Source organism: Sparus aurata, chromosome 5, assembly GCF_900880675.1.
Source record: "Sparus aurata chromosome 5, fSpaAur1.1, whole genome shotgun sequence".
NCBI classification, from domain to species: domain Eukaryota; kingdom Metazoa; phylum Chordata; class Actinopteri; order Spariformes; family Sparidae; genus Sparus; species Sparus aurata.
The window spans coordinates 12,945,491-12,970,819 of record NC_044191.1 but is presented as its reverse complement, the minus strand read 5'-3'; the positions used below and the strand labels follow the sequence as shown (position 1 = coordinate 12,970,819).

General features: G+C 40.8%; 2 protein-coding genes and 1 long non-coding RNA gene across 3 annotated transcripts in view; 2 read left to right on the top strand and 1 right to left on the bottom strand.

The window, feature by feature from the left end:
• Positions 1 to 15,368, top strand: part of LOC115581626 (ras GTPase-activating protein 1) — a 30,088-nt gene extending 14,720 nt beyond the window's left edge. Inside the window, exons 3-26 of the mRNA XM_030416882.1 lie at positions 2,220 to 2,355; positions 3,735 to 3,805; positions 4,588 to 4,705; positions 4,959 to 4,990; positions 5,769 to 5,821; positions 5,995 to 6,145; positions 6,272 to 6,350; positions 6,758 to 6,881; positions 6,976 to 7,132; positions 7,300 to 7,387; positions 7,604 to 7,684; positions 8,716 to 8,873; positions 8,999 to 9,075; positions 9,203 to 9,375; positions 9,457 to 9,616; positions 9,855 to 9,997; positions 10,128 to 10,243; positions 10,366 to 10,452; positions 10,588 to 10,655; positions 10,748 to 10,836; positions 10,975 to 11,052; positions 11,218 to 11,352; positions 11,451 to 11,530; positions 13,811 to 15,368. Coding sequence (XP_030272742.1) covers positions 2,220 to 2,355; positions 3,735 to 3,805; positions 4,588 to 4,705; positions 4,959 to 4,990; positions 5,769 to 5,821; positions 5,995 to 6,145; positions 6,272 to 6,350; positions 6,758 to 6,881; positions 6,976 to 7,132; positions 7,300 to 7,387; positions 7,604 to 7,684; positions 8,716 to 8,873; positions 8,999 to 9,075; positions 9,203 to 9,375; positions 9,457 to 9,616; positions 9,855 to 9,997; positions 10,128 to 10,243; positions 10,366 to 10,452; positions 10,588 to 10,655; positions 10,748 to 10,836; positions 10,975 to 11,052; positions 11,218 to 11,352; positions 11,451 to 11,530; positions 13,811 to 13,859 — 2,503 coding nt within the window. The 3' untranslated portion in view covers positions 13,860 to 15,368. The remainder of the gene's footprint in view (positions 1 to 2,219; positions 2,356 to 3,734; positions 3,806 to 4,587; positions 4,706 to 4,958; positions 4,991 to 5,768; positions 5,822 to 5,994; positions 6,146 to 6,271; positions 6,351 to 6,757; positions 6,882 to 6,975; positions 7,133 to 7,299; positions 7,388 to 7,603; positions 7,685 to 8,715; positions 8,874 to 8,998; positions 9,076 to 9,202; positions 9,376 to 9,456; positions 9,617 to 9,854; positions 9,998 to 10,127; positions 10,244 to 10,365; positions 10,453 to 10,587; positions 10,656 to 10,747; positions 10,837 to 10,974; positions 11,053 to 11,217; positions 11,353 to 11,450; positions 11,531 to 13,810) is intronic.
• ccnh (cyclin H) lies at positions 12,467 to 20,237 on the bottom strand. The gene is made up of 10 exons (XM_030416883.1): positions 20,029 to 20,237; positions 19,805 to 19,929; positions 19,589 to 19,711; positions 19,417 to 19,490; positions 17,978 to 18,191; positions 17,700 to 17,863; positions 17,172 to 17,242; positions 16,938 to 17,043; positions 12,913 to 12,976; positions 12,467 to 12,821 (listed from the first exon to the last, which is right to left on the bottom strand). Exons 2-10 carry the CDS (start codon positions 19,919 to 19,921, stop codon positions 12,795 to 12,797), a joined length of 960 nt encoding a protein of 319 aa, XP_030272743.1. The 5' UTR covers positions 19,922 to 19,929; positions 20,029 to 20,237; the 3' UTR covers positions 12,467 to 12,794.
• Positions 20,238 to 21,221: 984 nt separating this feature from the next.
• The window catches only part of LOC115580981 (uncharacterized), a 37,540-nt gene continuing 33,432 nt past the window's right edge, over positions 21,222 to 25,329 (top strand). Inside the window, exon 1 of the long non-coding RNA XR_003983970.1 lies at positions 21,222 to 21,421. This is a non-coding gene — a long non-coding RNA (uncharacterized LOC115580981). The remainder of the gene's footprint in view (positions 21,422 to 25,329) is intronic.

The following is a 25,329-nucleotide window of genomic DNA, read 5'->3' as shown; positions in this document are numbered from 1 at the left end:
TTTGGGTAGATTAGTAAGAATGTTTTGCTGTGACATAAGTGTTGCAACTCTATTCTCTATTAAAAAAATAGAACATAATATGTCATCTCACATGAAGCCACCATCAAGTAGAAGATAAGCATAGGGAAACCAGAGTTATTTATTAACTACTAACCAAAAGGGCAGTGGGCACTGTCGTGAAAGATCAACCTCAGAGATGAGTCGATACTGAAGTGAAAATGTTTAAGTTTGTTTCTCTCTCGATGTTGGCTTCCGGTGGCCCGTCAGGCCATTGCAGACTATTTCAGTCTATTTGTCTAAGAGTTATTCAAATAGACACTACAATGTTTGGGAACAGTGTTTTTTTATAATGCATATCAAGTTGCACGCTTAGATGCCTGCTGAAACCCATGACTCAGTGTGTGCATGTGTGTTTTTCTGTGTGCTTGTGATGCAGCAGACTTTTCTTTCACACACTGTGTGTGTGTGTGTGTGTGTGTGTGTGTGTGTGTGTGTGTGGACCTAAAGTAAAAGAAAGATGACAACATGTCTCGCAGCAATACTTAAGGGTATTTCACAACCCTACAGTCAATAAAACAAGACACCACAATCTGTAGTCTCCCTCAATGGATATGTTATATTAAATATGAGGATGCATTAACTCTCATGAAAGGTGAAAATATGCTCTTTTAGATCAAGGTCAAATGGCCTGACATCCTCTACTGAAAACAACCTTGTAGATGGGATGTGATAAAGTATTCATTAGCACAAGAGATCAACAAGCAGGCTAAGAATAAAATTTGGCATTTAGAAAAGCAGCACCCAGGTTTCAGCCTTCCCTGGTACATTAAATGCCAACTGTAAGTACTTGACACAACATGTGATGAAAGTCTGTCCATCTGCATATAAATGTCAGGCTATTGTGCCAATTCTGGTCTCAGACATTGCACAAAAGCTAAATTTCTCTTTGATGCACCTACAGGTAAACTACAAAGTATGCATTTTATAGTATTTTCCTCCTTAGTGCTTACGTGTGACCTGCTTGTGCTAATTTTGCAACTGACAGAACAAAAGGGTTGTGCTCTGAGAAATATATTTTCTAGGAAATGTAAATGCAACAGTGACATCATCTCCTTCACTCGCATTAGTTTAATGTGGAGCTGTGATGTCATTGATGCCTAAAGAAAGGAGCCCCCCTGTACTGGAATTATTAACATAAGGTTAATTGCGTGCCACCTACACTTCAAAAGGCTGATGTCCTTAGATTGCATAGGCAGCAAATGAGTAAAAGCACACATGGATTTATTATAAACCCTCAATTAGAGAATCCACTTAACTGATGAGCAGGGAATTAGGATTAGTGGCTCTGCAATTGGATATTGTTCAGAGCAGTACTTTTATTATAAGCGATAAATAATAAACAGGTATAAACCCAAGTCTCAAATTACAAATATCATGGTCATAATAGTTGGATTTAACAGGGCACTTTCAATCTCACTCTTCATGATCTTATCTAAAATCCTACTTGGATGATGTAAATATTAGGGGTATAATGTTGCACAGAAGTCACTGTTCAGTACCTCATTTTTGGGGTACGAGTCAGATGCAATGGGGAAAAAAGCAACAAATATCTCAAATGCATAATATTATGTGTATTTTCATTTTTATATTAAACAGAATTGTAAGTTACAGTTTGTTCTGCCAAGTTTCCTCCCTTGTCCTATAATTCATCAAGCAGTGAACTATGATCACACAAAAGACAATTTAGATCTCATGTCTTTGGCCTTGTCTACTGTCACATCGAGAGGCTGCTTAAAAACAGCAGGCATATGTTGTTGGACTTGATACTGAGTGGCACATCTGCTTGATGCCTTTTAATATGCATTATCATATTCAATGACTTTTCCACTCACACACTATAAAACATTTTTCAAATGAGTGCATGAAACTCACCGTGATGAATACATACCTTTACAACCCTAGTAGACATTTAATATTTTCTGACATTTAAGGATTATGGTAGACTTAAGTCTTACATAGTCATTGTTTATATGAGCAGTGTTTCATCTGGAGATTATAAACCCTGATCATGAAAAACAATGATGGAGCAGTCTAGACAGACAGTCTTGTCATCAAATAAATAAAGGGTAACATCATATACTAACCTAACTGCACAACAATTAGCTTGTTTTCAAAAGTACCTGTGCCGTTTTTATCATTGTTGTGTTTTCTCTCAACAGGATAATCGCCATGTGTGGGGACTATTACATCGGTGGGCGGCGTTTCTCCTCTCTATCAGACCTTATTGGTTACTACAGCTATGTGTCTTGCCTGCTAAAAGGAGAGAAACTGCTATCGCCAGTGGCCCCCCCAGAGGTAAGACTAGCAGCATGTTCGGGAGTATACAATAGATAAAAAAAAAACAAAAAAACAGAACTATATTTTAAAAGTCAATTCCTCTACTGTTTTACATTATTCTCAACTCTTTCCATTGCTTGTGTGCAATGACATAACTTGATATTTGCACATTTCCAATTGTAGTTTTCTTTCAAAGTAAGCATTATAAAATACACCATGTCTAAATATGAGGTACTCCCAGAAGGATAATGGTCTCAGGTTTCAGCTGAAATTGTGTAATATTACATGATTCATTTTAAAGACTATATATAATGCTAGAAACATTTGTTTAGGCATTTCTGATGGCTTGACTGGGTTGTGACTGCGATGTGGCAATGTGGTTTGCTTTTTTGAAAATAGACATCTGTATATGATAATTGTAGCATTTTGATCACAATGTGATTGACAACTTCTTGTTACCAGAAATGGATCACCATGATGAAGCAGATTAAGCGTCTTTTATACTGCTTTTAATAGAAGAACTTTCCTTTCAGATCTAGCAAAACTGAATCTTAAAGCGAAACTCTCGCCAAAATGCGACCTAGGCTTTTTTTGTGAATGTACCCGAGTCAAACCTTTGTGTAAAAGCATAATTACGACGATATAGGCACTTTTAAGATTTACATTAAGATTGTATATTTGTTTTTGGGTCAAACTCATTTTTAATGGGAGCGTTACGTGCATTTTTCAAGATGGCATAAAAATCGCTATTTTTAAAACACTAAGAAGGCTCAACACAACATGACACTTTGCTCATAGTATCACCAGGGTCTCTACACATGAACACAAACATTGAGAACATTGTTTGTGTACACAGAGTTTACTAAAAAGAAAGTTTTTGAGCAACTCATGTTAGCGGTTGCTTGTTCCGCTTGCCGCCGTCCTGCCAGTGGAGAAGTGTCGATTTCCGAAGGTTTGACTTGGGTACATTCACAAAAAAAGCCTAGGTTGCATTTTGGCGAGAGTTTCGCTTTAAGTCTTTTTAAATATCCCTAATGCAAATACCATGATAGTTAACAAGGTATGCAAAATTAAACCTTATCTCCAGAAATGTCATTCAGTAAAAATACTGGAACATTGCTGAAATATTTCATTGAGGAAAGATGAGTGTAAAAATATTATTTTTGAGTCAACTTGAAGTCAACCTTGATTCCTTTATTTAGCCCCGTGCTCACAGTAGAAGAATGTATTTTTCAACTCTAATTACCATTTTTTAGCTGAGTGTGGTAGCTCCCAGAGGGAGGTATAGTACAGCACTTCTTCTTTTTAGAATAATAGGGGGATTTAACATGGACGTGATTTCGGAAGGTCAAGGTTACGAGTGAGAGTTTTATTCTTGAGTGTGCATGTTTCCACAGCCTGTCGAAGACAGGAGGAGAGTCAGGGCCATACTTCCATACACCAAAGTGCCAGATACTGATGAGATCAGGTAAGTATTTTTATATATGTGTAAAAATAGACTTTTTTTGTCTTATACCTATAGAATCACATTTTCATATCCCACTAGTTGCATTCTTAAAAGTACTCTCAGAAGAATGATGCATAATCCTTGAGACACAAGCGAGCACTGATGATTTCCTTGACTTGACTTGAAACATAGCATCTGACTGTGTTGCTTCCAAAGAGAAGCCTAGTTTCCCTTTGATTTCTTTGGCATGTCACAGGCATGCTCTTCCCCTCACAGCAGCCTGGAAAGCACATCATCTGACTTGTTAATGAAAAACAGTCTTGTCTGTGTCATTAAGCTGCAGTAGGCACAGTTACTGATGATCCCAGCTATTCCTGATTTGCCAAATCTGATAAACATCTGTCTGAAGTCAGCCTCAACCCTGAGTCTGCCAGCGAGCCACAGGCTTAACTAAAGAAGACAGACATGCAATATTCACCTCAAATATTATGAGTCAGAGGGACACCTGCTGGCAATGCTTTGGTATTGCAATAGAATCAAAATAAATAGACACAATACAGACTCTTCAGCTGGAAAATTGAAATTATAGATCCGTTGATGGCAAGATTTCCTTCATATTATCAGAATGACAATGCCTTCACAGAGCAATGGTGTTGTAGACACACTGATATTCTGAAATCCTATGTGTAGTGAAGTTTATGGTGTGTTTTACACATTTCTTAATTTTTGCCTTCATTTATAAAGTCTGCACAATATCTTAATGTTATCCCGTTATCTTAAAACCGTTGTGCGTATGTCATCAGCTTCCTGAAAGGGGACATGTTTATTGTTCACAATGAACTGGATGATGGCTGGATGTGGGTGACCAACGTTCGCACAGAGGAGCAGGGCCTCATTGTGGAGGATCTGGTGGAGGAGGTGGTAAGTGATATACTATTTATTCTTTTGAAAGTTGTAAGTCCAAATTATTATGGACATCTTCACAGTAAACTATGTGAGTTGTGGATCAAAACAAACCAATGTTAGGTGACTGAAATATATCATACTGGCACTAGCATAGCAGGGTTGTGAGAAAGCGTATCAATGTACAGTAGTCTATAACATTACAAATTCTGCAGTTATTGGATCATTAGAGTTGGTGTCTTGACAGATTTCTGTTTCTGATATTTTTCAGGGACGGGAAGAGGATCCACATGAGGGAAAAGTGTAAGTTTTAATTTACAGAACTTGCTTTTCTTAAGCCTTGGGTCCACCAAAATCCCTTCATTATAGTACCCTTGAAACTTGTATATAACTCTAATGAATATACCCGATTCCTAGATCTGTTTTACATTTCCGCTGCAGACAGTACTCTTAAATGTAGGGTTAGGATTAGGGGTTACTCTACAGTTTCTTATCAGTTTGGTTTGCTAGGTACCTTTCCTTATGATGCAGTTACTTATTACAAGACAAGATATCATTATAGGATGATATCCACCCTGATAATTTAGCCTTCATTCACACAACCTAAGTTGGTTTGTCCTTGAGAGGGAAATTATATTCTTTATTCGATTTATACAAACAGAGTAGCAAGACAAAACATTGTGTATTGCAATGTATGAGTCATTATCCTCTCCTCACCTATCATGTCCTCCAAGTTTTAAAGTTTTAAGTTTGTGACTTTACTTTAAAGAAGACCTTGAGCATGCAAACTGCCCACTGGCCCCTGTGAGAGGACAGAAGTTATACATAAAATGATGGTCACATTTATGCTGTTCTTTGTCTTCACACTTTTGAACAATACACACGTTTGATATGTTTGTAGACCCTAGCAGTTGATTTAGCAAACATCACACAGTCATTTTATTCAGATAAATGTCTCTCATTTATTATTTCTGTTTTGATAGATGGTGTAGTGTGATTAGGTTCCTACATTTTGTTGATTGAGCTAATTTTATTGTCTGCACCTCTATCTTATTTTGCTTGCTTCCAATCTCCTAAACAGCTGGTATCACGGAAAGATCACCAAGCAAGAGGCCTACAACCTGCTGATGACAGGTACCATTCCTCTTTGCCTTTCATTAGGCAGAAGTTATTCATCACTTGTGACATTATCATGCATTCTTTTGTCATAAGAATAAGTTGTGAACATCAAAGTCCATTTATCAAAAAATAATGCTGAGCATGCATTAAAACCTCTGTCTGTGTCCTTGCTCCCTCTCATTTGATAGTTGGCCAGGTGTGCAGTTTTCTAGTCCGACCATCAGACAACACACCTGGGGATTATTCCCTCTTTTTTCGCACCAATGAAAACATCCAAAGGTTTAAGATCTCTCCCACCCCCAACAATCAGTACATGATGGGGGGGAGGTACTACAACAGGTATGTTCAGCAGTGGTTGCATCCAAATTATATACAATATTTTTAAAGTTGGAACTAGCCTCCATTGCTTATTTTGACTTGCAGTTACTGATGTGCTGCATCTTGTTTGCTCTCTCTCTCTGGTAGCGTCGATGACATTATTGACCATTACAAGAAAGAGCAGATTGTCGAGGGCTACAACCTGAAGGAGCCAGTTTCAGTGCAGGTAGGAACAAAATTATAATGTCATTACTGAGTCTGATCGAGGTGATATTTTGGACTTATATGGATGATATTTTGCAATTTACGGGGTTTGATACTGATTGACTTCAAATGCTCACATAGCTATTTACCCTTGCCATGAAAAGTATTCAAATATTGATGTTGGTGATTATCATTGTGCTCAAAGATGAAAATCTGAAAAGAATTAACTGTAATACTTATTCACTGAATTTTTTTGCAACCGACACATTCCTGCTTTTCTTTTTCTTAACAATCCCAGACATTTCTCTGGGGCAACAGATATAACACCTCATTTATATGTTTTTTTGCCATTTAAGTTGGTGCTCAATGGAATGGATTTTGCCTTTTATACTTATGTGATAGCTTGATTTGTTTCTGTATTTACTGTAGCACCAGGAACAAGTTCTTTCTGACACAGTGGATGGGAGAGAAATTTATAACACTATCAGACGGAAAACAAAAGATGCTTTCTACAAAAACATTGTCAAGAAAGGCTACCTCCTGTTCAACAAAGGTATGTAACATGTTTGAACGATATCATCTTAGTCTTCAAGATGAGATCAGGGATCAGGTCAGTTAGACCTTTCATTGGTTCCTCTCACCTGCAGGCAAAGGCAAACGATGGAAGAACCTTTACTTCATCCTGGAGGGGAACGACGCCCAGCTCATATACTTTGAGAGCGAGAAGAGAGCTACCAAACCCAAAGGGCTGATCGACCTAAGTGTGTGCTCCGTGTATGGTGTGCATGACAGTCTGTTTGGCAGGTGAGATGTGAAATCATAGTTCTTGGTGTAATTTAATAAAGTTGGCAGGAAGTGCTGTCGATCAGTTCTGAGTGATCAGTTGCTTAGACATTATGCAAGTTTACTTTGAAATAATGTCTAACAGTACAAAATGATTACAAAATCTTCTCTTCTATTTAACTTTTTAGGCCAAACTGTTTCCAGATTGTTGTCCAGCACTTTAGCGAGGAACAGTACATATTCTACTTTGCGGGGGAGGTTCCAGAGCAGGCACAGGTAATAAGAGTCAGGAGACCACTGTCACTTATAACTGTCCCATGTAATAGTGTAGAAGCATTCGCACATCTGTGCATTCCAGATTGAGTCCAAAAAACTTTATATGTGTGCTCAAAATGATTGCAACCCAGGGAACTGCTCAGTGCATTATTTAAATTTTTTTAAATATGTACACTGTGTTCTCCAAATGTTCTGACATCATTCTTTTTTTTACAGGATTGGATGAAATGCCTTCAAACTTTCTGCAGTAACTTAAGGAAAACCACTCAGCCGACCTCCAATAAGAGGCTTAGACAGGTGCGTGTGTTGTCAGTGGGTGTGTGTTATTGCAGACACATTAAAGCAGCTGATAATCGACAAGTTACGTAGAAAGGTATTTTTCCATCAGGTATCAGACCACAAGCAGCGAGTGCTTTAAAATCAAAATTTGATGAATATAATTCATTAAAAGCAAGCAGAAGCGTGACAGGGTGGCCACATGATTAAAACGACCTTTAATTTGTGAGGGGTCCCAAGATCAATATCTGAAACTGTGTGCATTAATTAAAAATACACACACACACACACACAAAAATAAACCTATAATGTCATCTCAGCCACGTGTGTACCAACATTTTCATGAACCTTCCGAGTATACAACAAAAGTTGAATTACCTGAGTCACATCAGATAAATCTTTCTCGGCAATGGTGATCGTTTCACGATGAGGGCAACAACTCACATGAACAAGTGCTATTCACAACATCCTCAAACAATGTCTTTTGCTTTTATTTTAAGTGATCCTTAGTGGCAGGAACAACGTGTTGTGCATTTGTATAGGTTAAATATCACTTTCAAAGACAATTATTAAAACGCATCATAGTTAATGTCATCTGCAGGTGACTTATTAAATAATGCAGCAGAAGTGAAGGGCACAGCAGTAATACCAGACACTAGCCAATTTCTGATAATGTATTCAGTGGCTGGTAAAATATGAACACTTAATTGCTGTCTGGATGAAAAAGTTAATTTTGCAACCTGCGTAGCTGTCTTTATTTTCTCAGTGGGACGTGACAGATGTTACGTGTTGTTGGAAGTGTTGTAAACATGAATAATCAGAATCTCTGCAGGAGTGGGTTGTAATGGTTGGAAATGCTACAGAAGAAAGCCAGTGTGGTTTTAAAAAACAACCCCATGCCGTCCTTCTTAGTCGTGTTCTGTTCCTTAACTGTTTTCAATATATTTTTATTAAAAGTCTGAGAGGAAAGGTGGTTGTTTTTTAGTTTAACATGAGCTTACATGACTTACTGAAACCATTCTCTTACTATGTGTTGTTTATTTCTCTCTCAGGTGAGCAGCCTGGTGCTGTATGTGGAGGAGGCCCACAAACTGCCAGTGAAGTATTTCAACAGCCCCTACTGCAACATCTACCTGAACAGTGTCCAAGTGGCTAAGACGCACCACAGGGAGGGGCAGAACCCTGTCTTCACTGAGGAGTTCATCTTTGAGTGAGTCTGTCTGGATCACTTTTTTTCTATTTGTCACTCTTCTTTCTCCCTCTCTATTTTATCCTCCTATCATATTTTCTCTACTTGTTTACAGAATAACAAAATGTATTTATCTGTTGTTTCAGTGACTTGTCAAGTGAAATCAACAGATTTGAAATCAGCCTAAGCAACAAAACAAAAAAGAGCAAAGAAAGTGACATCTGTAAGTAACTCTTCAGATTTTTAATACCAGTGTAATCACTAGAAGTCTTTGCATTTACCTCATGTCTTTTTGTTTTGCGTCACAACTCAACATCTGTCTACCTCCCTGCTCAATCTCTCCCTGTCAGTGTTCATGCGCTGCCAGTTGAACCGTCTGCAAAAGGGCCAGATGATTGATGAGTGGTTCCCTCTCAGCTCCCACGTGCCTCTGAAGGGCATCGAGCCAGGCTCCTTGCGTGTACGTGCCCGATATTCCATGGAGAAGATCATGCCCGAAGAGGAGTACAGCGAGTTCAAAGAGGTCTGTCCCAGAGAAAAGTGGTTTTAACTGTGATACGTTTGATATTCACTTAATTGTATCTCCGTTGTTTGTTCTCTTCAGATGATCTTGCAGAAAGAGTTTCATGTCATCTACGCTCTGGCCCACGTATGTGGTCAGGACCGCACCTTATTGGCGAGCCTACTACTGCGGATCTTCAGACACGAGAAGGCTGAAGCCCCTCTACTCAGGACACTCAATGACAGAGAGATTAACATGGAGGGTAAGAAAGCAAGCAAGTGATAACAGAAATGTGAAGTAAAATCAAATGGAAAGCTTTGCTTAATTGCTGGGTTGACTCAGCTCTTACCTCAGAGACCCACAATATATACATGTTGAATTAAATGAGTCATTTTCGAGCAGGGCTGAGCTTCTTGTTTTGGTTTGTCTGTCGAGTGGCTTCAGCTCAAAAATCTGCACCCGTATACTTCAAACCTTCCTTGCTTGTGCTCTATAACCAGACGAGGCCACGACATTGTTCAGAGCAACGACACTGGCCAGCACACTGATGGAGCAGTACATGAAGGCCACAGCCACACCCTTTGTCCACCACGCTCTCAAAGACACAATCCTCAAGATCATGGAGAGCAAACAGTCCTGCGAGGTAGAGGCCTACAACGGGTTTTCATCTCTTACACACACCGATGCAAACTCTAATCTGTTTCCACACCCTATCCTTTTTTTCCCCGTTTCCATTGCTGTATTTGAATCTCCTTATCTTTGCCTGTTCCAAGCTGAACCCCTCAAAACTGGAAAAGAATGAGGATGTGAACCTGAATCTTGCTCATCTGCTCAACATCCTGTCTGAACTGGTGGAGAAGATATTCATGGCTGCTGAGATCCTACCACCGTGAGAACAAACACACTTATATTTGTACACAGTATTGTCCTGTTTTGTCTGGGGTGGGGGGCTTATTAAACAGGCTGTTCAAACTTGGTAACCTCAAATGAACATCTCTCTGTGTAATCCAGGACACTGAGGTTCATCTATGGTTGTTTGCAAAAGTCCGTGCAGCAGAAATGGCCCACCAACACCACCATGCGGACAAGAGTCGTAAGGTAAAACACCAAAGCAATCAATGTTGGACAGAGTGAACAATCTGTCAGCATATTTATCTTGTCTCTACAACTTAGTTATGTTAATAGGTGTTTGTTGTTATCCATTCTAACCCAACTCATCAATTCTTCCTCCAGTGGCTTTGTCTTTCTAAGACTGATCTGTCCTGCCATTCTCAACCCCAGATTGTTCAACATCATTGCAGGTAAGCGTCCATTTAAAAAGCACACCAAAACAACTCCTGATTTTCATGTGACACGTTACAGTGTGTATTTTGCTCCACAACTGTTCTCGCAGACCCTCCATCTTCAGCAGCAGGCAGGACCCTCACACTGGTGGCTAAGTCTGTCCAGAACCTGGCCAACCTTGTTGAATTCGGTGCCAAGGTACGGATAATGTTCTTGAAATAATACCATGCAGTAGAAGTATTATTTTGACAGTGGCAGCACATGTTGGTATTTGTTAAATCAGCTGTACGTTATTATAGACATACTCAACAAATGTTTCTTTCTATCCTGAAACAGGAGCCCTATATGGAGGGTGTGAACCCTTTCATCAAAAACAACAAACATAGGATGATCATGTTTCTGGATGAGTTGGGAGTGAGTTGCACATTCTTTGCTTTGGATCAAATTGTCAGAAGTCTGTGGGTCATTTTTCACAGGGTTGACAGAAGAATAGAGACAAATACCAGTGTTGGCACTGGTTTATATTTTCCTTGGCAGAGTTCAAAGGGTTTAAATCTTTCACTTTCACTGTGTTTGCAGAATGTCCCTGACCTCCCAGAAGCCACAGAGCACTTTAGGACAGACCTGTCACGGGACCTGGCTGCGCTGCATGAAGTCTGTATCACCCACTCAGATGAGCTCCGGACGCTGAGCAACGAGAGGGGAGCGCAGCAGGTGAGAGGCTGACGATGTCACAGCTGTGAACACGCGGCCCGATTCATTCCGTCCTCTTTCCAGGGTTATCGTTAACATTCTTGTTTTCCTCTCTGCAGCATGTGTTGAAAAAGCTGCTGGCCATCACAGAGCTCCTCCAGCAGAAGCAGACTCAGTATGCCATGTCCAACAGCAACAGGTAGTACTGCACTCCTCCTCTCCTCCCATCTTCCCATCCCGCCACAAGTCTCCTCCACCGGAGTGCGGCACAGAGGAGACTGAGCATGTTCTACCCTCATCACCATGGCAACCCCTCCATCATGTCCTCCTCCAATAGTCCCGCTCATCCCCACCCCACCTGCCATCTTGTCCCGTTCACCACAAGAGAGCTATGCAACAGCAGCAGCTGAGTACAACAACCGACGCAGTACTTAAAAACAAACGAATAAATAAAAACTTGCACCAATGACTGACAGCTGTATGCACACGAAACAATATTTTCCCTCATAAACTGTTCACGAGTCTGACTTGGGTACATTTCATTCCCTTCATCATGAGGGCCAAAAATTCAGATTTCAAAAGTGGTTTCTATGTATCCACTGTGTGTTTTGTTAGCACAGGTTGCCAAAGTGTACCCTCCCTCCCCCAATCCTGTTTAATATGAGGATACTGACATGAAGAAGCTAGTTCTCAGTCCCCCTTTCTTGTAACTGGATTATGAGCGATAATGCTTTTTATACTGTAATTGACCGATTTATTTTAAGGTTGTGACAATATCCGCAAAGTGCTGAAACTAGCATTTCTGTCTATTTGTTCTTTTTTTTTTTTTTTTCTTTCTTTGTTTTCTAGATTGGAACAAAGTCTTTCTGAAAAGTATGGTTATTTTATATTAAGAATAAATTCTCTTGCTGGAATCATGAGTATATAAGTGAGATGAGCTGAAATTTTTTTTTCCCTCCGATTGTATCAGCTATTTTTTTGATTATTTGGTTTAGATCTTTTTCTGAAACTTCTCAATGCAAGACAAGACACATAATCAGAGAAACCAAGTAAAATGAAAGTGTTTACAGCAGTAAATTTTTTTTGAATAGTACAGACTGTATCAGACATGCATGCACTTATTAAACAGTTTTTGTAAAGTAGATTATGGAGTCGTTTATTGTCCCCTGACAAAGGTGGAGAAACGTGTGGACAAAGTATCAAGCGGCTTGGTTATGTGGAAAGATTGTTTGTTTTTTGTTATCTGCAGAAATATTAACAAACAAAATGTAGAAAAATATCTTTATTCTTGCTGCAGAACAAAGTCAAACCCGAGTTTCTACAACATCTTGTAGAAAATTAATATAACATGTACATTTATGCGACCTCACTGTTCATGCCACTCCATCGTATTCTCTATAGGTAACCTCAATGGCTCAGCATTGGAATTAAGTGGTGTAATAACCAAAACTTTGCTTGAATGCTCACATCAGGTCTTCATCAGTCCATTCCTGCGATAAGAAACAAGTTAATTTCAGAAGAATTGTGCCAGAAATATGCAGCTTAACTAAGTTTTACCATTAATACAAAATATTATCCTACCTCCTCCGTTATACGTGGTTCCTTTGATACGTGACCATCTTCTTCGTATCCTCTCTTTCGTTTGCTGCAATACGAGAAATATTGTACCATGAGCTGTTGAGTTAACGCATAAAAAACTGCAAGTTCATAGTTGCTTTTAATGTCATGATCAGAATTTATCTATGCAAGCCGTATCTGTCGGTGAACATTTCTTTCATACATGTTTGTGACCAGCCCCTTCAAGCCCATTTCCAACACTCATTTAGGTGAAGACTGTGACATCTAGTTTCCACCACGCCCTCATGATCACCATCAGTAGTTGTAGTTTCATACATTTAATTTTCAGTCATTAGTACAACCAATTCCAAAAAGTTGGTTTGCTGTGTTTGACAGGAAACTGTGATGATTTGCTTACCCTCTGACATGTACTCGACTGAAATTAACTGTTTAACCTCTTCAACACAGTTATTTATTTATGTTAATAATGTTAATGTTTATATTTTTAATTTGATGCGAGCAACCACACACAGAGTGCCAATAAAAGACTGGGAAAGTTGTGGAATGCTTTCACACTTGTTTGGAACATTCCACAGGTAAATGAGTGGACTGGAAAACGGTGATAGTGTCATGATTGGGTAAGAAGGACTTAGCTGTTCCTTAGACAGGATGGGGAAAGGTTCGCCCATTCGTGAGACGTCGTGATTGTGCAAAGGATATTACTACATGAGCTTGGTAACACTTTGTAAAAACAGCTCGCAGTAAACAGTTTGTTTGCAAATGACTGCATTCCGTTTCTTGAATGTTTCACACAGCTTCCCAACTCTTGAGGAATCGCGGTTGCAAGTGTTTTAATATATAACCACATCAGATGATTCTCAGAGCTTGTGCCTTTCACAAACATGTCCACTTTATCTTACAGGACAGAGTGCACCATCATGTCACTGGCTGCTGCCATCCAGGTTATGTGAGTTTTACAGATCCCCACCTGAGAATCAAAGTGTGGTAGTCAGACCACACAGCCCGGCCAGGCAGCCAAAGTCAGGCCTCGTCCCGTGAGGCGCACGACCGAAGACTCAAGTCAGTTTGTATTTATAAGCATGTGGCCTAGATTCCTGGCAGTTCAAATGCAATATGGCTGTTCTCCACGGGAAACCACTTGCTGCATATCTGAATACTGTCCTTCCAAAGCCCTTCCCAAAATGCTACAGACAGTGTGTTGAACTGATTGAAGTTTGACAAGAAGCCTTGTCACATGAGACCTTGCAGAGACGATTTCTATGAAGATGGACCTGAGATACAGTCAGCTACAGAAGTGTCTGAACCTCTTTAATCCTGGTATGCCTGCCGCTCCCCTCAGACTGCTGAGGGTTGGGATTGAACCAGACAAAAAAAGAAAAAAAAAAAAACGTGGCACCCTGATCACTGCTTTCCTTGGACAAATCTTGCAAAGGATTACTGTGGGAGGAAGGCCATCCAAAGCATCGAAGTAGCGATTTCTGCCGTCATCAGGGAATTCAAACATAGCACCTCTCTCCAAGATGACACAAGCCTTAACTCCCTTTCTACACCGCATCCGCCTGCCCGCACCGCCACCTGACTCATGACGAGCTCTTCCTTCAAACCATCGGCAACTTCCACCGTCTGTGTATGAACTGCCACGCAGCATTGACACCACTCGTTACATTTTGTTTTTTATACTCTGCTTTGTTTGTTGATGTTATATACTTAGGCTTGTATAGCAGTAAAAAGGTGTTTGTGTATGATTATAGCCGAACAGAGCCGAGAGATAGTCCAAGAGTTTTGTAGGAGATATCTGTATCCTGTCCTGTGCATGTGTTAATCCTGAATGGATCCTGCTATAGTGTGTGGGCCTACATATATGCTGCTCTAACAAAACATCACCTGAACTCCCTCTTAGCCTTGGGAGGGGAGGCGGTGTGAACGAAAAGCTTTCGTGCATTTGCGGTCTTCTCTTTCTCGGCACACCTCTGCACCGACTGTTTTCATATAGTTCCATCCTGAGAAGTCATGTCATGCACAGATTTATCAACTTCAAAGTCATAGTCGTAAAGGCGGGCCCTCGCGCGCCTCCTGATGATTCAAGTCGCTGCAAAGTCTGAATCTGTGCCTGTCATAGCTCAAGAGTTTACCAAACTGTTTACTGTAGTTGCACTTAAAGATACCACGGACCTCACCAACCTCACCAAGTGTTTAAAACAGACGACCGGCAACAGAGACGTGACGACGAACGAGCCTGAAAGTCTCCTCATCAGCAATACCAATATCAGCTGTGCTACATGGTATGGATGATGTAGGTAGGAATGTGGCGTGCTGTTGTACTTCCTTTCTGTATTTCATACAGCTGATGATGTGTTCCTTTTTATTTTTCTACCTGAAACTGAACCTTGAACCTTTTTGCATCTTAGATACGACAACCTGGCTATAATAAAACTGTTACTACGTATGGCAATGGAAAACTTGAGTTGCTTACTTGGGTGTGTGGGGTAGAAACTTTGATTACAAAAGCATACAAGTAGCAGGACCAATGTACTACAAAGAAGTAAGTTTAGTATTTAAACATTGTTACCTATGCCAAGGAGGTGATTAATTCACCTTTTTGTTGGTTGGTTTGTCAGCAGGAATACACAAAAACTCCTGCATGGATTCCACAAAAACTTGGATGGAGGATGGGTCTCAGCCCAGAACAGACCTCATTAACTTTCAGTGTGAATCCAGATTAAAAAGGACAGATCCAGGAATTCTTTCACACCTTTTTTTAACATGGCAATTTAGGGCTTTTTCCATCATTTTCATAGGAAATAATTCATGAATCTTAATGAAAAATAGCTGTATTTAGGTGGCTGGTATCTTGATGCAGACCCAAGTAAAAATCCAGATCTAGAGGATTTAAGAATCTTTTCAATGATATTAGATTAGCATGATTGAAGTAAAGGGAGTTGTTGGGCCCTTGGCGTATATATGCAATCTACTGAGTGCTCTTCCATTTAAGTTTTGAGACTAAACTTGTGCCTAAAATTACTTTAGTCATGGATGAAGGAAGTAGGGCTGCAGCACCCCCTGAAATGAGGCATTGTAAAAGAAAAAATAAAACAATTGATTGAAAAATAAAAGTATTATGCAGATAGCACTCATGTAGACGAGCAAAGAAGCACGAGAATATGAAGTGTCCACATGATTAAAAAAAAACTTTGATCATGAAACAATGTTAGTCAGGCCTGTGGTTTACCAGTAGTTCACAAGTGTATGAACTACACTGCAGCCTGGACTCTCCATTAACCGTGACAAACTGGCAGAGAAGATTTATATACACTCGTCGCTATGAAACGTCTGCATCGTTGCTGCGCTGCATTATTAGTTCACACCTGGCAATGTGTGTCCTGAGAAACCACCATGAATCTCACGTCCCCGCTCTATAAACAATATATAAACATACTGTACATTCTGGGACAAACAAACACAAAGAGAAATACCTTCATGTATAACATCTGCTAAACGAACAAGAATGCTCTGATAATTAAGAATTTGTCATTTTCAGCGTTTAAAAAAAGTTTCTAATGTCTCTCCTAACTCAACAGCTCAGACAATTGAGAGATTTTATGATGTAGTCCGGGGATTTTTCTTCCTCTCTCCCCCTTTTATTTCCTTGCTGTTGACTATAGTTGTCCCTGCTTTGACCTATATAGTATGTTGCTGTTCAACGTTGTAGATTGAAGTAATAGATCTTAATAATTCTGGCCATTTAAATGAACACAAAAAACACGAGCGTTGCATGCTTTTACTAAGATGTCAACATACAGACCAACCTCACAGCACCCTCGACTGTGATTGACTTCCAGTGACCATGACTCCAATTCTGTCTTTATCTCAGCACTAGATTAGATACAAATTTAATTTGGCTTCTCAACTCCACATTTAAGTCGTGCATTCTAATGTGACAGTAACTTTATATTCCCCGACGAAGCTCCGCTTGTTGGAAAACCCTCCAAGTACCCTGTAGAAAACACAACCCATCACGTTCGCCTTACTTGCTCGAAGTGGCTAACTCTGCGTGAATCCTCTCCAGCTTCTGTTTGTAAGCATTCACCTCCTCTGATTTGGGAAGTTCATACTTCTTTAGGAGGGTTTTCATTCCTGCATAAACAGAAAGCATTCCCTTGAAGCTCAGAAAAGACATGTTCTGTGTATCACACTACAGTGAAGCGCAGAACAGCTCAATACCACCATCTTGTGGTGTCAAAAGGGAGGTGCAGCTTACTCACGTCTCATCGCGTCGTACATCTTTGAGAGACTCTCTTTGTCCCCTTTCAGTCCCAGACATTCAGTCAGGTAACTATTGAAACAATAAACAAAAATGGTGTCAATTAACACATTAAGGGAAAAAACAGAAACATTCTCTTTGGGGAATTTTAGTAACGATTAGTAACTTATCTCAATGTGTTTGCAAATAATGACAGTGAATACCATTAAAATGAAACGTAAATGTATCGAAACTGTTTCACCAATCAAAGGAAGATACCAATTCTCATCAATTACAGAACAAAGCAATATTCATCTGTCATTATATCAATACTGAGGTTCAGGTCAACATGTGTGAGATTTAATTTGTTGTCGAGTACTAACATTTATCAAGCACTTTCAAAGAGATTTCAAATTATGGAGATATATTGTGTATCAAAATGTAACCTATAAATACTGCAATATTATGTTAATGTTTTATGCCCAGCCCTATTAATAAATTAAATGCAGCACTGCTGATTATTTTAACCTGAGCACACCTATTGACTCACCTCTCTATGCTCAGACCAGCTCTTAAGGCGCTGTTCAGAATAGCTGTCAGAGCGATCTGAGAGGGAGGAAACAGCAGTCCTGCATCTGTCATGGCTGCCTGAGTCAGAAAGTCATCAGCACTCTTCCTCAGGGACTCTGGATTTTCCAGAGTAGGGTATCTTGTCTGAGGGATGACATTTATGTAAATCCAACAATTCATTGACACAGGACAAACAACCTGAATTATTAAATGAATTTATGAGAAGCACTGAGAGCTCTCCAGGTGTTGACCACCTACCTTGAGGTCTATGAGCAGGCCCTCCATTGGTCTGTAGGGATTGTGGACGACAAGGTGAAAGTTGAGCTGTTGAATCAGCAGCAGCTCAAACTCCAGGATCTGCTCCAGAACCCTCTCCTGCCCTGCTGGGCTCTCCTGCAGGAGGTTGCCCACAAACTGGGTGCAGGACACGTTAAACTCCTCCACTTTACAGGACAGGTATGCACACGTCAGCCTGAAACAGGGAGGTAAGTTTAAAAAAAGGTTGTATAGACCTTAATCCAACCTTTTATAAATTGGATTGCAAAAGGATAAGTCGGACCTTTTATATTCTCTTAAGTTGGATTGCAAAAGGATAAGTCAATTTTAGCACTCTTAACAAGAAGAGTAGCTTTCTTTATCCATAATAAGAAACATTTTTAATACTTTATGCAACACTGGGCTGAGTCTGAACTGATGGGCAAGTGCCAACAGTGCCATGTTGACTCATGGTCAAATGTTATTTCTCAATCCAACATCAATTTCGTCAAACTGACAATCAGAGATGGGCACAAATACATCAAAAACTATCTTGCTGCTAATTACAAACACTTTCCAAAAACATACATATAAAGCCAAATTCTGTACAACTTTCACAGAGGAGCTATAGAAACCATCCTGACTGGAAACATCATAATCTGGCCTTGTTCGAGCACAGCCCAGGGCAGAAAGACTCCACAGTGGGTGATTAAAACCGCACAGTTCACCAGTGGTACCCATCGACAGAGCATCAGTAATATGGGTCAAGTACGACATCTGCGCAGAGCCTAAAGGATACTGAAAGATGACACCCTGACACCCACTCTGCCATTGAGACAAAGATACAGAAGTATCTGCAGCCATACAACCAGACCACGGAGCAGCTTCTTTCCTGAGGAGAGAGACTCCTCAAACCTTGTTTTTGAAACAAGGTTTGGATCCTATACTGGTTTGAGAGACTGTGTTTAACTAAAAGCCATTTAAAAAGCACAAAAAGGTCATTCAATACAAGCTGACATTATGACATCTGAGTCGTTTAATAGCCTCAATACGGGCTGGATTTTGACAGATGGGAGCTAAAAAAGTAAATAAATAAATAAATAAATTTTATTTTGTGTTATTTAGTTTATCATTAAAAGCAACTTGGTGTTTACTTCACTTGTTTTTTTCAAGCCTAATGAAGCTTACTCCGATTTTGTAAGGAACGGCGATCACATCAGCAGAGCAGTTTTCTGATAGAACATCCAATACATTTCCTATAACGTTAATGATGAACCTATAAACGAATGTTGAGGCAGCCCACTATCAACGAAAGAAATTGCTTAAGGTGTGCATCTCTAGGTAAGCCAATCACAATTATCTGCAGCAAGGGCAGGTCATACTTTCCTATCAAATAAAGTCCATCCCTCAGCTCATTTCTTACCATGATCAACGCTACTCACATGATAATCCTGGGGTGGTACTCCATCACAGAGTTGTTCAGGTAGAATCTCCTGAAGAACATGAGGGCTGTACCCTGCACACGTGAGATGAGACACACGCGATTCAGTCATCTACATGCAAGCAAATGTCATGTTGTTCTTACACAGGTGGAGATAAAGCGCAAACACATACCACAACAGACTTTGGCATCACCGGTTTGAAGGCATTGCAGAAGTCCAGCATCCTCCTCTCATAGTGTCTGAACACGACGTCTTCCCCGTGACGCTCCAGGAACATGGACTCACTCACCCCGGGCTCATTTAAGACACACAGGCAGACGGGAAGTGAGCTTAAATATCACTTGAAGACGTTTTACTTCGTTTGTTGTCGTCTTTATTTAACACTCACCTTCCCACTTTCGAGTATCTTGTTGCGGAATTTCTGATTAGCCTTGTGTCTCATGTGGTCCAGCTCCTCCTCGCATTTAAATATCCAGTATTTTCTGTGTGAGCTGTTGTGGAACATGACGGCGTCTGAGAGAATAAAAAAAGGAGAGAAATACAGGCGAAATAAAAGAACAGTGGCAGACATGAGAAGTTAGCCTGCTGCTCACAGTGTGACAATGAACTCACCTTATTTGTGTCCAAATGTACGATAGTCCATTCAAAACCGGATAACGCTGACGACGACGACCGTGTAGCGGGGCAGCATGTAGCGGTGAACGACGAACACTGTTTGGTCAGTCGAGAAACTTCCAAAATAATTCTCTGGAAGTACAAACACCAGCTACGAATACAAACTATCCGCGTCGCCAGTCTTCTACGTCGGCGTCGTCCCCAGTTGATGACGCACTATTACCGTAATTCAGGACACAGCGCGCGAAAGAGAAATGCACTGAGCGATAACTCCAAACTCTTGGACCGAGCCTTTTGGAGATATCTGCTCATATTAAACCTTTTTTTATATATACGAATGTACTTACAAAATAATTGTTATTTCAAATTTATTGTATTTATTTATTCACATTTTTTTAATATAGCCTATATTTTTTTTATTTAGTACAACCTATGGCCCACCTGGCGTATTTGTGATTGTAGACTGTAAGATGTTACATCTGTTTGAATAAAGATGATACTGAAAAAAAAACAAAAAACATGTAGTCAGCAGGTTCTCCCTCTCTATCTCTCTCTCATTCTGACACACTACACACGCGCGCACACACACACACACACACACCGAGCTGAAACAACCACGTTTTGTTTTATTTTGTTGTCTTTCCGGTCTCAAACATCTAATTAAATTCACATTTATGTCGTCGCAGCTGTGGACAACTGGTTGCATTTAAATCACGTGACATGTTGTCTAATTGTCAGAGCAATTTAAGGATGATATGCTGTTACAAGTGGAAAAGTGGAAAGGTATCCGGCTCCGAAACTTACATAGCCTTTGGAAGTTTGCTAATGTAGATTTCAAGCATATTTAACTAATATAATATGCACTGATAGAGGCTGTGTATTTGATCAACACACACCTCTGATGCAGAGTACTCCCTCTGAACAGGGGGTCCCGCAGGTTTAACCAGCTTGATGTTTAAGGAAATAAAATCAAATAGAATCTTAAATATACAAACAGATGCGTTTATTTATTTATTTATTTTTGCTGATTTGCACAGCTCCCAGCACCCTCCTTGATTCCATCTCCCTGACTACCTGGATGAAACTTCAGAATAAACTGCGCCGTGTTGCTGGAAACGCCTGGATTTTGGATCATTTCAGACGGAGGAGCATGACAGAAATTGAATCACACAGTATGTTTAGACGGAGCCACTCAACCCCCACTAGTGCTTCCGTACACCGTCATTTGCATAAACATGAGTAATTTATGAATAATAAATGCCCCTGCATCCAGCGGGAGCCGTTAATTTGCATATCACCACAGCTACAGTTTTATTTCCTTAGTGCGGTGTTATCATGAAGCCCCTTCAAGCCTGCATAAACCAGAATCAAAGAAATAATGCTTTAACAGGTATGTGCTGAGGACTCTTTTATTATCTTAATCTCTTTCTCTAAACGCGGAGGAAGATTTGAACTTTCATGTCTGAGCTCTGTCTGTGATAGGCTTGTAAAAAAACAACAACAAAAAAAAAAAACCGCTCGACGCGCGTCGTGCGCCATGCTCGCATCTACAGTATCCATCGCTCGGTTCTTTGCCCTGTAAATTGCATAAACATGAAGTGCCGATGCATTATTGATGAGACCGTTGCGACGTTTACTGTATGTGCGCCCGTGTGTGCGCCCGCTGATAGGGCGTGTAATGTCTGCGTGCGTGCGCGAGTGACCGTGTGCATGTACGTCTGTTGTCAGTCTAACCAAACACCTCTCCTTCCGCCGGTTCGCTTAATACCACGGAGTGGTGCAGCGGACTTATTTGAATCTTTTTTTATCTTGTGTCAGAATATCTAAAAGAAAAAAGAAAGAAAAAAAGAAAATTATCCAGCCTATTTTTTTTTTTTTTTTTTTTTTACATTGGTTTGGAATATTATATATCTTTTTTGGAAGTAATGAGACTTCAGAGGAGCCTGCAGTCTCTTTATTTATTCAAGAAATGCTGCAACTTCCTGTGTGTGTGTGTGTGTGTGTGTGTGTGTGAGAGAGAGAGAGAGAGAGAGAGAGAGAGAGAGAGAGAGAGAGAGAGAGAGGTGGTGTGGAAAAACGTTCAGGAGTGTGGGTCTCTGTGACTAAAGGATGTTTCCATATAATCTGACAGCCAGTGTTTTATGGGTAAGGGGGGGGGGGGGGGGGCACCACCAGATCAGCTGGATGATCTTTGAGCCTCCCTGATCAAGTTTTAGCCTCAAGTCTGTCTGTGACACTCCAGCTGCGTGTTGAAATGACTCCGAGCGTGGCGAAATGATTGCAATCCACCGACACAAAGTCAGATGTTGACCGATGGATTGTTGCCGTGTGAGGCATCACCTTGGCTGTACACAGCTTTGTAAACTATTCATGATGATGATAATGCCATGGAGGAGGAGGAGGAGGAGGAGGAGGAGGAGGAGGAAGAGGAGGAGAAGGATCTAGAGGGGGAGGAGGAGGAGGAGGAGGAGGGAGGATAATCCCCACCCCATGGCCCACCTCCCCACCATCTCATCTATGAAGTTACTTTCTTGTATGAAAGGGAAATCATTTGGAAATAACCTTGACAACGATGCAAATGATTTCTCTGACCAATGAGCTCGCTTTAATCCCCTTTTTTCTCCCCTTCTCTGATATTCCTCGTCTTTTTGCCGTGGCGTTCAATCCATTTCGGCTTCACACACCAACAAATACAATTAAATCCTCGTTCAAACTCCCCATATGTGCATATTAATTATTCTGCCCCTCCGCCTGCCCCTCGTCCTCCCCCCCCCCCCCCAAACCCCTCCCTTCCAATTGCACCGGGGTTGCCGTGGCAACCAGGGGTGGCAGCGCTGATGTCAGAGACTCCTCCAAGGACACTCGTGCAGGCGCTGGGTCAGGTGATGTGTAGACTGCTGCTGGGCATCGATTAACACCCGAGAACAAAATGGCCGTCGTCCCCCTTCATACTTTCTTTTTTTTCTTTTTCCTCTTTTTTTCCGCATGGGAGAGTCTGTCTTTGAGCTTTAAAACAAAAGAGGAAGTGCGCCTGTGCCTGCCCGACACCTTTTTGTTTTGATGATATGTGTGATATGGATGATGTGGAATATTCTCGCCGTGATTGGTGTGACCGAGACGCATCACAGAGCTGAGCTGTCTGAGCCCCTCAGAGATCAGCTGCCTGTCTGAAGAATTTAGAAATCTGCCCCGGCTATCTGTGTGTGCCTTTGTGTTTGAATGTGTCCGTACATTGGTTTCCTCAGGTTGGCATTAAGCAGCCAAGGGTTTTTTTTGTTTTTTTTTGTCCTTTCCCCTCCCCCTCCCCTCCAGACATTCAAACGCTCCCCCACCATCTCTCTCTCTCTCTGTGTGTCTCTAATTGAGCTTTGTGTCTACCTCCATCTCCATTCAAATCCAGAGTCATTTGCATATTGCCGCCGCGCGCCGGACAGCTCCCCAGCTGTACAGTACAGAACTAAATGAGGAACACAGACCCACTTTACGTGACGCGAATACTAAGCAGCGAGGAGAGTCATTTCCCTGTTTTCCCTGAAAATGCAGCTACCTGAGAGATGAGGGACGGCGAGGAAGGAGGACGGTTGTGACAAATCATTCAGAGCGAGTCAGGAGTTACCAGTCTGAAAGGAGATGCTGATGTAGAGGCAAGGGGGTTTATTATTTTTAATAAAAACACTGCAGAAGGCATCATACGCTGTAATTTCACACCAAAGGGAGCCCGATGTACTGTGGTATATGGAGGCGGTTGGTGATAGAAGCCGGCTTTACGTGCATGTAAGACATCAGTTCCTTGGTATTTGCACCTTTAATGAGCTCCCGGATTTTTTGGGGGGGCCTTTTATAGAATTCTGCTTTAAGTTGCAAATCAGAAATACTCTGCGGTGAAAATACAAGATTCACCCGGCTTTTTTTTGGTACAACACTGACATGATAGCTGCTTGCATTTGGCCCGCTTTCATTTTGGACCCAGCTGCCCCCTCGGCTCTTCTCTCGCCTCAGTCCTGCCGAGGCCCCGACCCTGAGCGTCCCTCGCGCCTCCGCCAGAGAGACACAGCATCAATGTAGTTCAGAGACATTCTGCTCGAGTGTGTGGAGACACATGATTATGTTGTATTTTTGATGCACTCCAACCACACTTAACAGTATGTGTTAAGCAGGCCCTTAATGGGAACCTTAAAACCCCAAGGCCAATTTCCACTTCGAGCGCACTGGTAGGGATTTGTGACATTTCAACTCATTTCAGGATTCAATCAAAGCCATAGCTCCGGGGAGAGAGCAAAAAATGGCACGCTCTTTATGGCAAATCCAACTGTCCTTGGTTTGCTTTATGCATACAACTTCTTCCTCCATAGTGCGACCACTGAGAATTGAGTGAAATTTAATGACCCATTTAACTTTACCTTGAAGACAAACGCAAACGAGGCAAAAAATGTTTCTGTTTTTCCCCTCGGAAGGGTTTTATTTAGAAAACAGAGTAAGACATGCATATTTTTAAAAGGCCAGAATTCTAATCAAGGAGAGTGGAAAAACATAAACACACGTACACACACACACACACACACACACACACACACACACACACACGCACACACTGTGCTCCATCATTCTGAGCACCTTAGTTTTGAATGAAACGCAGAGAAGATAGAGTGATGTTAAAGTGCAGCCGTTCTGGTGAAAATCCAATCCTTCACAGCTCCAACGAGTCCTCCAAATGACCCTTTATATCAACGCACGATGTCCTCACCTTTCCAGAATAGCCGGGCCGTTTGGGTGGAATAGGTGCACATGTAGTGCACAGCTAGAGTAATGTATGGCCCGTCCGTTGGCACTGTTCCTGTCGAGTGTATTTGTGTATTAGGGCACAAATGTGTTCTGCTATGCGGGCTGTATTTTGTGTTGTATAATTGTGAGGCAAATTAATCTTCTCTTCAAAAATACACATTTTCTCCTATTACATATTATCGTATTTATAAAGTTTCTATCAGAATTGGGAGGAAAAGGGTAAACGTTTGCAAATGAAGGAAATCGTTAACATCACAATGAATTAAACATTTTTTTTCAGTTAATGTTAGATGCGTTTCTTCAATTAATACTTATGCATATTTAATTGGTAGATTAGAAATTAAGAATCTCGCAAAACTGACCACTTTCACCCCCGATAGCTACATTTTTAAAAGGGTGTGTACATGACTAAATCAATACTGTATATGCTGTGTGCATGTGAGATCAGTGTGAATTTGCTCGCAGTGGGGGATTTTGCATCTTAATCTAATTAAGAACTGGGTGTCTGAATATAGA